The 12,739-nt window shown below is 42.9% G+C and overlaps 1 protein-coding gene across 1 annotated transcript in view; it reads right to left on the reverse strand.

The window, feature by feature from the left end:
- lrp12 (low density lipoprotein receptor-related protein 12) overlaps positions 1-10,665 on the reverse strand; it is a 12,383-nt gene extending 1,718 nt beyond the window's left edge. The window contains exons 1-12 of the mRNA XM_040122639.1: positions 10,511-10,665; positions 9,735-9,901; positions 7,654-7,710; positions 7,413-7,548; positions 5,561-5,763; positions 4,907-5,154; positions 3,596-3,745; positions 3,229-3,450; positions 2,456-2,722; positions 2,063-2,265; positions 1,827-1,959; positions 1-88 (exon numbers count right to left, since the gene is read on the reverse strand). The exon at positions 1-88 is cut by the window's left edge and continues 1,718 nt beyond it. Of these exons, the coding sequence (XP_039978573.1) occupies positions 1-88; positions 1,827-1,959; positions 2,063-2,265; positions 2,456-2,722; positions 3,229-3,450; positions 3,596-3,745; positions 4,907-5,154; positions 5,561-5,763; positions 7,413-7,548; positions 7,654-7,710; positions 9,735-9,801 (1,774 nt within the window). The 5' untranslated portion in view covers positions 9,802-9,901; positions 10,511-10,665. The remainder of the gene's footprint in view (positions 89-1,826; positions 1,960-2,062; positions 2,266-2,455; positions 2,723-3,228; positions 3,451-3,595; positions 3,746-4,906; positions 5,155-5,560; positions 5,764-7,412; positions 7,549-7,653; positions 7,711-9,734; positions 9,902-10,510) is intronic.
- Positions 10,666-12,739: the final 2,074 nt, after the last annotated feature.

Below are 12,739 nucleotides of genomic sequence, written 5' to 3' on the forward strand. Positions count from 1 at the left end.
TGCTGTGACGACTGGAGGAAGGGAGTCTGAGGGAGGTGAAACCGAGCTGAGAGCGAACAGCCAGACGGAGGTTTTCCAGGACAGACGCCTGAGGACAGAGAGAAAGAATAAAAATAAAAAATCATCAGACACAATGTTTCTATTTTAAAGTTTGCTTCTTTGAATAGAGACCTCTGCAATTAATTAGCCCTCCAGATCACCATCCTTTGAACCAACAGACAGCAGCAGGTGGTGGAACTATAATACATTACAAACTCTCCACACATGAATAAGACATGTTGGAGCTGCTGCTGAAGTAGTCTGAGTGAGGCACCGAAGCAGTGGATGAATCTACGTGTGTGACAAACCATCCTGATTTCAGTGCTAACTTGGTTGAGCCAGTCGTCTACTAACTGGAAGGTCGGAGGTTTGATCCCTGCCTCCTCCAGTCTGCATTTTGGAAGTGTCCTTGGGCAAGATACTGAACCCCAAATTACCCTGGAATCATCGGCTTGTGAATGTGTGTGTATAGAAAACGCTGTTTGTATAGAAAAGGACTGTATGAATGTGTGTGTGAATGGGTAAATGTGTGAAGTGCTTTGAGTGGTCGATAAGACTAGAAAAGCGCTGCATAAGTGCAGTCCATATACCATTTAATAGTCGACCAAATGTAAGCCGATGAGGAGAGTCTTAGTCGACCAAGTTTTTATTGGTCGGTTTGTCGCAGGACAATAAAATGATCAAACTCCGCAGGAAGTGGCGGTCCCTCCGGTTATTAAATAGTAATTATGTATGTGGGGCAGTAAATCCAAAGTGTGGGACCATTTTGGCAGGGTAAAAGACAACCCCTAGAAGGTGAGATGCAAACTCTGCAGGCAAAAATTTGCCTTTCATTCATTGACATGGCTTATCGTTTGGAACATGTAAGTAGCCCAACGTTAGCTACTTAGCATGGCCACTCGCTCTAACGGTTGATAGACTAGATAAAGGCTTATCCAAGTGTTTGTGGGGATTGGGGAAGCTAAATTACCTCCCTTACTGAATGTTTAACTTCATGTGCATCTCTCTCTATAGGTATGTGTTAACATTATGTTCAGACATGCTATTTATTGTTTTTTCTGAAACATTCAGAATAATTACCACTTTTACCAGTGTTGTTAACAGGTGGCTAGTCTTGCTCGCTTCGTGTGTGCACGGGAAATTTAGAGATTTTAAAGGCTCATTATTATGGTTTTGTACTTCTCTGCAATGGTGAGTGTTAATGTCACTTATAACATTCTTTTCCCAGCCCTGGAACTCAAAGTATTTTCTGATGCTTCCTCCAAAATATATATTTAAATAATTAAATTAATATCATAAACGTGTGACGACTAGTCGACTAATGACTTGAACTAACGACTACTAGTCGGCTTGGAAAATCTTTGGTTGGGGGCAGCCCTAATTGAAAGTACACAGCGAAGTTGGCAAAGTTGTTCTTTCCTCCTAGCTACAGTGTTTGGGCTAAAAAAACATGGTGTGCTTTATGGAGCCGAGACTGACAAGTCAGAAGTACCTGTAGGCCGGACATCTGTCCCGCTGACGATACAACACAGAACTACACAGAAGGAATCTATACTTCCACTGAAATTTGACCCAGGGGATAAGATTGTTTTACAAGTGAAATTAGAATTACAGTGAAGCTATTAATACAGATACAGTATGTGCACTGAATTGTAAGGAGGGTGTATCACCTGAAAAAGGCACTAACTGAAGGTGTAAGCAGAAAGGAGCTATTTGGGTTAAACAATCAAAACCACAGGTATGGTAATTTAAGTCTGCAGAAAGAAATATAGATGGTGTATCTCTACCTGACTCCCAGAGCACACTGGGAAATCTTCCACAGGTGGGATCAGTCCCTGGGCAATCAGTTGACCATAAGAGGGTGGGGCTTCCCTCCTCAGTAACTCTGCCTCCACTCTGGACAGCTGGGTCTCAAAAGACCTGCAATGACCAATCACAGAGCTTGAATCACTGAGAAGTTATCAATAAGAGGAAGGGACATGCAAAGGTCTCTGAGGAAAACCAGTTGTCACTCCGTCCTCACCTGCGTTCAAACATGCGCAGGGAGTAGAGTTTGCAGGTGCAGCCGAGGGCGATGACCAATAGGAGGCCACAGATGAGGCTGCCGATGACGGCGGCGGTGATGACTCTGGTGGGAACGATGACGGGACAACTCTCCTCATCGCTGCCATCACCGCAGTCGTCCTGAGCATCGCAAACCCACGACTCAAACACACAGCGGTTATTCTGCAAATGTCAAGGTTCAAACTGATGTTATTCCAGAGATAAATGACTGAAAGGTATTAATTTTTTGTCTGAATCTCAATTCAGAGACTGCTTTCTGTTATGGTTTCTGTTTCTGCTCTTTGTTTTGGTTCCTGAACAAAGTTTCTTTCATTTTTTTTTTCTGGTTTTTGTTCTTCTTGTTTTTTTGTACCTTGCAGTGGAAGTTCCCAGGCTGGCAGAAGAAGCAATTCTTTTCGTCTGAACCATTGGGGCAGCGGTTCTGGTAGTTGCAACGGTCCGATCGAGGGTAACAGGCTCCATTTCTGGAACAGGGGAACTCGTCTTCCTGACACGAAGAGCAGTTCAGCTCATCCCGACCATTGGGACAGTGCCAATACCCATCACAGCGCTGCTGCTCAGTGTAACAGCCCCAGTTCCCCCCACAGGGAACCTCCCACGGAAGGCAGAACCCGTCCACCTTGAGAACAAAGAGTGTGAAAAAAGCTAAACAGAACGCATCCACCCTAAAAATACATAGAGAACCATGACATGGGTTGAACCGAATTACGTTACAGAATATGGTAAATGGACTGCACGTATATAGCCTTACTTTAGTCCACTCAAAGTGTTTTACAAGGTGTGTCTCATTCACACATTCACAGTATGATGGCGCAGCATCAGGAGCAGACACTTCACCGACTATCGAGACGACTGCTCAACCCTTCGGGTTAAGCCTTCCCCCTAATATACACAGACACTAACATACTAACCCTAACCCTTCAGAACCATAGACCCAGGTTAAACAGGACCTGGCCACCAAAAAATACAGAGAGAGAACCACAAAAATAGATCAAGCAGAATCCACTGAGCTTAAAAATTCACAAAGAACCATACAGTCAGGCTGAGCAGAACCTGTCCACCTTAAGAACACAATGTAGAGAACCACAAAAAAAGGCTAATCGGATTATATCCAATTAAACACACCTGGTAGGTGACATTGAACCCTCTGGCAGCGTTGATCTTGTCGGCGTAGAAGTGAACTCGGAGCTGACCGGATGATGAAACCACAGCGACCGGCGCTCTGGAGTCAAAGGCAGTCAACACCCTGAGGAGACGGCGAGGGTTCTCCTCAAGACCGTCGTAGACCTTCACGTAGTCACCGTAGCCTGTCCCATCAAGTTTAAAGTCGGTAAACCTCAAAATGACCTGCAGGAAGAGAATGGAGGGAGGGGAAGGAGGAGGATGACCAACACATTAGTTAAACTTCACTGGGAGTTAAGGGAGGAGCTGGTACGGAATTGTAATCAAGCTTCGGCTAGGTCAACTGGCAGGGTTGGAGGTGAATGGTTACCTTCCTGTGGTCTCCGGTGTCGATCAGCCAGGTGCAGTTACTTCCTGGAGGGTAGAAGTCGGGGTAGTTTGGAGAGCTGAAGGAGCCGTAGAAGTTCCTCAACTGTTCTCCACAAGTGGGAACATCACAGTCGATCTCATCACCAAGATCCTGAAAAAACACATATACACAACTTTATCCAATATGTACATACCAGCAGGGCTAAGCATCAGCTGTGGATGTGATTCACCCTAAGACTCTAAATGCTCTGGACTAGGGCTGGATAAAAAAAAAAAAAATTTTCTCACTAATCACAATTTTTATTTGAATGATCCTCTATCGATTCTTAAAATCCAAAGATTGATCTTTGCAGTTGCGCTGTTTCTTAGTAAATGTGTACATCTGCACTAAATGTTGTGTGTGCACGTTGGTTACTCGTCGTAAGTGGTTCAGTTAGAGCTGCACCATGTGTAATATGTCTACTTCATGGAAATCAAGTTATTACAACGTGACCAAAAAGGTTATTTTAAGTTAAAAATTACCGTAGATACTAGCTGCTATATTAGCCACCCTGAGTCACAACAGTTCCTTAAACAGTGATGTGAACAATTACAGTCTATGTGGACCCACCGCAGTTTACAGGATTGAATAGATGGATAGACTGAAAAAAAGAGTCACTGATCTGAGTCCAGGGCTGTTACTACGAGCTGCCTGGTTCTTGGCATGACTAAGGTGAAGGTGTGGAGCTGTGTCAACACTCTTGGAGTAGAAAGTCAAACATGTTCTCAGTGGGAGTTGGGTTGTGTCTTGTGACCGATTCTGTTTTTGCTTTACATGACCAGAATCTGAAAGACTGTGTCAGTATTTTGACATACTGGGACAGTTTGCATCGAAGTGTAAAGCATCAGGGATGAAACACAGCACTACATTTGCTTTACCTGGTCTGTCCTTGTAAAATATCTACTGTGTCCGCATCTTGTAATGTGATACCAGTGAACGTCTCTCTCTGTGTTTCTTTGCAGAGCATGTGTGATTGTCAGTATACCCTTCCCGTGTTAGCAGAACAAACAGGTACAGAAGGGGCAGGGCGAGGGGAGATTGTCCACTTCTTAAATCAATCACAGATGGCATCCTTTTCTTGAATAGATTAAAAAAAAATTATAAATGCTAAAATGGGTCACCAAATAAACTTTGGCGACTGTAAATATATTCAGTTAATATAAGTCTATGTGTGGAAAACATTGTAGGATTTAATCTGTAGGCTGCTTTGACACTGTACTCAGGTCATGTTTGGTGTTGGGCCAGGTAAAGGTGACTGAGCTGCTTTGATACCTGGCAGTCAATGCTGCCGTCGCAACGAAGGCTGTGCGGTAGGCAGGTGTAGATCCGGGTGTAGCGGGACAGGCAAGGAAACTGGTTCAAGCTGCAGGGCTGGAAAGAGAAGGGAGAGTCCACACACAGCTCCTCGTCTGAATTGTCACCACACTCGTCCATGGAGTTACAGCGCCACCAGTCCGGGATGCACTTCCCATTAGAACAGTGGAACTGGTCCACGTCACAGCTGGACGCCTCTGGCTTACCTACAACAACAAGGTAACATTAGTTACTGATTAGTTACCGTTAACCATCTGGTAAAGTGGCAACAGTTTACTAAAACTGATTGTGCTTTTTGTCCCTCTGGTATCTTTCACCCGTCATCTACGTCAATAGAAAATGTTCACGTTTCATGGGTCAGCTGAGAGCATTTACATCAGCTTCTAATCCAGAGTTACGTCATTCTACTGTTGTCATCTGTTCTGTAAACAACTGTTATGTAATATCCAGAGGAGGTGCCAGCTCTGCTGATTAAAGGCAGAACCAGAGCAGAAACACTGTTGGTTCAAATTCGCACTGCACTGAGAAATCTGTGAATCAGTCTAAGGAACCTGAAATTCCCACAGTAAAGCTGTTAGAGGCCTACAGGACCTATAAGTCCCACATCCTCACCAGTGATGTAGGACAGTCTGAAGCCTTTTCCTGTCAAACTCTCATCAGAGTGGAAGTGGATCCAGACGTGGTCCTGGGAGGAGATGTAGGGTGGCGGCAGGGAGGAACCACAAACCCGCAGTCCATCCAGGCTCCTGTAGCTGCTGATGGACATCCAGTCTGAGGAGCAACGATGGGAACCCTGCAGGTCAAAGTCCTGGAAGCTACAGGAAGACAGAAGTGAAAACTATATAGGTTAAAAAAATAATTTTCTGTCAAAATTTTACACTGGCTGGTTGTGAACCCTCTGACTTTTCTGCAGGCTGGTTTCCAATCCCTGTGACCTCTCCTCTGGCTGGTTCTGAACCCTGTGAACCTGTGGCTGGTTGTGAAAGTTATTCTTTGATCAGATAGTTTATAAACTAATTTTGATAACTTTTAATTATATACAGCATCATTCATAAAAGTAAATACATAAATAAATAAAATGATCACTAATACGCTGAGCAGTTTGGCTTTTTTTGGTTAAATTTGAGTTACCGCCTCACAGCTGTACGCCTCTGCCAACGGGTCAAGTTGCAGTTTACATCCATGTCTGTCCAGATTCATATATGTACTGAAGACTTAGAGGGAATTTAATAAAAGGTATTAAGTGTAACGTATCAGAATTAGTGTGTACATTTTTTAGTTATGGCTAAAAGCATGCTTTGTGAGGTCAAAGTGACTGTGACCTTTGACCAACAAATTCTAATCAGTTCATCTTTGAGTCCAAGTGGACATTCGTGCCAAATCTGAAGGAATTCCCGATAGGCGTTCCTGCGATATTGCGTCCATGAGAATGGGATGGACAGACAAACGGGCGGTCATTCTGACCGATATACCGATGGACAACCCAAAAACATTATGCCTCTGTCCATGGCTGTTGCCAGCGCAAAGGCATAATAAAAGGGGTCAAAATAGGTTTATATTTCCCCAACTAAGGACTGTCGGGGTAACCTGATGGTGGTACCTCAAGCCTCTCTGTTAATATATGAAGGTATTGTGTGCACTGACAGTACATTACCGGGAGAAACCGTCAACACAAGGCAGCTAGTGATACATATAACTGGCTACTGAAGCTAGGAGCTGTTTTATTTACAGGGACATGAGTCCATACAGTGTTATTAAAAATACCAAATTCATAAGGATGGAACGACTCACCACCTCCACTAACTAACATCCTGTGGGAAACTCTGTTTTGTCTAATTCATTAGCTAAAAGTGATTCAATAATTAAAAAACTGATCATGTGGCTGGTTCTGAAACTTATTCTCTCGTTTCCAAACTAATTCCAAAAACTTTAAAATGATTTATCATTCATGAAAAAATAAGCAAATAAAAACTAATGCACTGAGCAGCGTGGCATTTTTTGTTAAAAAAATGGTTTAAAATGTGTTTATATTTCCCAAACTAAGGTATTTAAAAAAGTATAGCTTTGGTTAACAGTACTGAGTACTGTGCTACTGTACACCGTGCTCGAGCACAGTGTTGACAATGATATCGAACATTTTCTCTGATAACAGCCCTATATATATCTTTTCTGTTTTGTCCATAATAATAAGCCTTCAGCCGAACTGCTTCCAGTGGTTGTTTTTGGTAAAATGACTTGGTTTTTTCTGTCCATGTGACAATATAAGGCCAGTTTAAAATGTATTCCCTTTGCAGTACATTTTGGAAGCACACAAACTTAAATAAAGAATAAGTATTCTAATATTTATGGACACTGATGTGGACGAGGTGCAAGGAAATGACCATGTATGTCCTCAAAATAACTTCCTGTGCCACACAATTATTTCTGGTTCTGTAACCCTGGAAACAACCTGTATGCATGTTACCTGATGGTGATGGTGTCTCCAGGTCGGGCTCTGATGTTCCAACTGCAGTTCATTCTGGCCGGATACTGGAAGGGCCAGCCGGGGCTGGTGATAATACCGCTGGACCCCCGCAGGAGCTCCGCCACATCGCTGCAGGCTAGACAGACAGAAAGACAAACAGCAGATGTTTGATGACCTTCGAACGGCAGATGTTTGTGTTTCAAGTGTCTCTGATGTATTGTCAGTGTGGTTGCGACCTCACCGTTAGAAATGCCCGATACATAGACATTGTCGGTCCTTTGAGAGGCAGCAATGCATCCTGGAGAGACAGCACAAGTGCACAAATGGTTAACAGGACGGAAACAAGAAGCAGCCAACATTACCTCCTCTGTTCCTCTTAACACTGAAACTACATGACAATAACCTAACAGTAAGTTTCTCAGTGTAGAAGACATTCTTCAGTCTCTGGATGGACAACTTATTCAAATAAAAACACACAAATATCCCACGGTGTTTTATAGCAGAGGTGCCCCACCTTGCCTGAAACAAAGAGCAACTCCTGTAACATCAGAAGAAATTATGACGTTTTATTGAAACATAATACCAGTTGTGTTAAACTTCAGGGAATGGGAGCAGTGGCGCTACATCTCACAAAAAAAGACATTTTTACCTAGTGAGGCGACACTCTCATAAGTAACTACACATTGACAACTAGATGTGTCAGCATCTGACTGATTCAGCTCAGCAGCTGACTGATTTGATCATATGTTCACACTGCAGTAATTAATCAGAGCCGCACGTCACAATGACGGGAAAACTTGATGGTGGTACCTCAAGCCTCTCCGTTCATATATGAAGGCATTGCTTGCACTGACAGTACATTACCAGGAGAAACCGACAACACAAGGCAGCCAACGCTAGCATTAGCAACTAAAACAAGAACTACTAAAACTACAAAATAACTGGCTATTGAGGCTAGGAGATGTTTTATTTATAGTGACATGAGTATATTAAAAATACCAAATTCAGAAGGATGGGATGGCTTACCACCTCTACTAACTAACATCCCGTGGGAAATTCTGTTTTGTCTAATTCATCAGCTCAAAATGATTCAAAAATGAAAAAAACAAACAAACAAACAAAAAAAAAAACTAAACAATCAGCTGACCTATACCACTACAGCTTTTCATGTTAAACTACACAATCAATGTGTTTACCTCGTTACTGCAGTAAACCGATTATTAAACATCATATACAAAACCACCTGGTTTCACAGACAGATGTGCTGGAGAAAGCTGATATCTTGTCAATGTACTGTATATTTAGTTCTTGAAATAAGTGTAATTTTCAAAGCATGCGAACTGCAATCTAATTATATAATTTACAGTGTCTCAACGATGTGTTACTGTGATAGTTTAAGCTGGCTAGCTTTGATTTAACCAGTTATAATGACATCTGTCACCGGCAGATTTAGAGCTTCAATGAATGACAACAATATTAATCAGCATTATATATGTAGCATTATAATGCTACATACATAATAGCCTTAGAAGGCATTTTTCAAGCAAAAATGCCAAATGTGATGGTTACAGCTTTTCAAATGTGAGGTTCTGCTGCTTTTATTTTTTTCTGTGACAGTAAAGTGAATCTCTTTGGGGTTTGGACAGTTGGTCGGACAAAACAAGACATCTGGAGACATCACCATGGACTCTGAGAAACTGTGTTGGACATTTTTACTGCAATATGATGCTTTTAAACTAAACAATTAGCTTCATTACACTGTTATTAAAAACAACTTAATCCAAAATAAACAAATCACAATAATCAAACCTCCAACTGTGTTGACATTTATCAGTACACTTGTGATTCCACCTTTATTAAGTCACCTCAGACAACTGACTTAATTTTGAGTTCATCAATACCTTGTGCACAATATTACCTTAATCAGCAATATCTACCACTACTTTCAGGTTACAGCTTACAATTATTATCTTTATTGTTTTATTTTCATGAGTAAGAGATTAATCGTTTGGTCTAAAAAACGTCAGAAAACTGTGAAATAAACTGATACAAAAGTCCAAAGTTGCCTCTTGTTTTATCCAGATCCCAAACAGATTCAGTTTACTGCGACAGAAAAAAGAAATAAACAGAAAATAATCAGTTAATAATGAAAAGCAGCAACTTTTTCGCATTTTAGCTTGACAAATGAATAAAAACATTAACTAATTGTCAAGCTAGTTCCCAATTTGTTTTTGTCAATCGAGTAATTGCTTAATCGATTAATCGTTGCAGCTTTACATTACAGTCCAGGTTTGCAACAACTGATCCATTTAGTAAACTCACCTGACAATAGGAGCAGGTAGATGACACACGCTGAGAAGCTCTGCCTGTAGCCTGATCTGAGGGCCATAATAACCCTGATATTTCCACCTGCTCTCGGTCTTAATGTGATACTGATGACGATGGTCAGTAAACTGACAACTGCATGTCAGCCACAAATTTAAAAAACTCTGAAATATAAATATAATAAACTGAAGACTGAGCTGAGAGCTTTGATACTGATTTATGTTAGCTTAGCATCTGTTACACTCACAAACAGTAAAACCTTTAGACAGCTGTCCTGTCTACTATGATCTACCTGCTAACTAAGCTAACAGAACTAACCTGCGATCACATCATAAACTATCTGCTGCCGATGGAAACAAAGACATCTGACTCCCGCTAGCTAACAGCTAACATTAGCTCTGTTAGCTAAACGAACTGAACCATTAAAGCGACATTTCGCCACAGTTACTCTGTGCTCTGTGTTCTGAACACGGCGACACATGACGGAAACAACCTGGGATATGTGTTCAAATAACAACACTCAGGATAACAGGTTAGCTAACCACAACAACCAATAGTTAATTGGATTAAATAAAGAGAAGCTAGCTCCCTGGCTGACCTGCTACTTCTATAGAAACAGATTTACCAGAAGCTAACTGCCGGAGCCCGGCTAACGAGGCTAACATTAATAACACTGAACGATTAGCTGGAACATGCTAACGGAGCTAAGCGGCGAGCTAGCCCGTCCTCCCCCACAACAACGAGGACATAAAGCCCGGAGCAGGACAACCAACCCGGGTAATTCAGAGCTAAGCCGAGATAACTCAGAGAACCGGGTGGGCGGTTAGAAGTGCGAGCGTCGTTCAGTGTGTCAGTCTGATGACATCCTCACAGTATATGTCAGCTGTTAGCTTGGAGTCCTGCTGAACAACAACAGTCCGCAGGTCGCCGAGAGCGAGAGCGAGAGCAAGCAAGCGAGAGAGAGGGGGGGGGCGGGCGAGAGCGAGAGAGAACGAGAGCGAGAGCAAGCAAGCGAGAGAGAGGGGGCGAGAGCGAGAGAGAGCGAGAGCGAGCGAGAGAGAGAGAGAGAGACAGAGAGCGAGAGCAAGCAAGCGAGAGAGAGAGGGGGGGGGGGGCGGGCGAGAGCGAGAGAGAGCGAGAGAGAGAGCAACAGAGAGCGAGAGCAAGCAAGCGAGAGAGAGGGGGGGGCGAGAGCGAGCGAGAGAGAGAGAGAGAGACAGAGAGCGAGAGAGAGCGAGAGCGAGCGAGAGAGAGAGAGAGAGCGACAGAGAGCGAGAGCAAGCAAGCGAGAGAGAGGGGGGGGGCGGGCGAGAGCGAGCGAGCGAGAGCGAGAGCAAGCAAGCGAGAGAGAGGGGGCGAGAGCGAGCGAGAGAGAGAGACAGAGAGCGAGGGCAAGCAAGCGAGAGAGGGGGGGGCGGGCGAGAGCGAGCGAGAGAGAGAGAGAGAGAGAGACAGAGAGCGAGAGCAAGCAAGCGAGAGAGAGAGAGGGGGGGGCGAGCGAGAGAGAGAGAGAGAGTGTGTGTTGTTGAGTAGGTAAGCCCCGCCCCCGTGAGTGTGACGCAATGAACCGTACAGTTTTCTTTTATCCACTATTGGACCAAAGGCGGGATTTCATCTTGTTTTTACCTTTTATCTACTAATTCTGTTTTTTCTTCACATTTATGTTACAACAATCTTAGAAACTTTGAAAAAGATATCATCACACCCAGGGAAAAAGTTTCAGCTCCTATTAATCAGTATCTGATAACAAACTATAATAGTTTCTTGATTAATTGATTAGTCCATCAACAGAAAATTATATCTATTCATTTATGTCTATAATAGTGTAGCGTAGAAAAGTAAAAAGCATTGGACTAGAAATATAAAGTATCATTGACCTCCACTGGCTATCCTTGGCTGCCGAATCAAATTCAAGCCACTAATGCTCGCTTACAGAGTGACTTCTGGGTCTGCACACATCTACCTGAACCAAGTCGCACAGGCTTATGCTCCTTTTCGGCTACTGCGTTCCTACAAGGAACAACGTCTGCCATTGCCATCCCTGCACACAAGCAACTACAGTCCAGACTGTTCTCGTTTGTGGTTCCCAGATGGTGGAATGAGCTACCAAATGAGCTACCCCAGAGCAGGGGCGTTCCTCTTTATCTCCAAGAAACTCTTGAAGAGAGCAAATCCTCTCCTAACACCTCTGACACCCCAACACGCCTAACTAGTACTTAGATTGAACTCACTGCACTTCTTTACCCGATCTCCTTGCACTTTGTCTTTTGTATAGATCTACTCCTTATCACTTCAGGGTCTCCTACCGTACTGAAGCTTAAGTGTTGTCCCTCATTTTTAACTTGCTTTTGATAAAAGTGTCTGCCAAATGAGTAAATGTAAATTTAAGTATCAGAATATGGAAATACTCGAGTACAAGTAACTAAAGTAAAATTGTACTTAAGTGCAGTACTGTCGTACATGTAGTTTAGTTACTCTCCACCACTGAAAAAAACCCCTTCTCATATGATCGTTGCTGTGAGGTCTCATTTACCAACAGTTTTTCTCCTCATAAGTTCTTTATTTGGAACAACAGGGAAATTTTGCAGCGAGAGAAACTTTTTTTTTTGACTACTGGCTTAAAGATAACATTTTATTAATCACCCAATTTCCAAACTCTGATGGCCTCCTTTTGAAATAAACTGATTTCCTTTAAATTCCTTTAACTCCAGTGGAGTTTGTAGTTGCACTGGAGCCGTCCCAGCAGCTTTTCTCAGGCTTTTTAAGGAGAACACCTTCTGACAGATCCATGTAAATGTCTTGTAGGTGTTTTTTTCCTCTGATCATAAGAATAATAACAGAAAAATTAGAGCTTTGTATCCAGGTCGACACCGTTGCTGTACCATGTGCAAGTCTGAACTTTACCCCTCAAATATCTATTAACCAGAAATGCCATAAAGGCTCTGCTGATGAGGGAGTTGGGCATAGAAGAGGAAGTGGAGACGGGACTGGAAACCCTAACT

Source organism: Xiphias gladius, chromosome 24, assembly GCF_016859285.1.
Source record: "Xiphias gladius isolate SHS-SW01 ecotype Sanya breed wild chromosome 24, ASM1685928v1, whole genome shotgun sequence".
In the NCBI taxonomy this organism is placed as follows: domain Eukaryota; kingdom Metazoa; phylum Chordata; class Actinopteri; order Istiophoriformes; family Xiphiidae; genus Xiphias; species Xiphias gladius.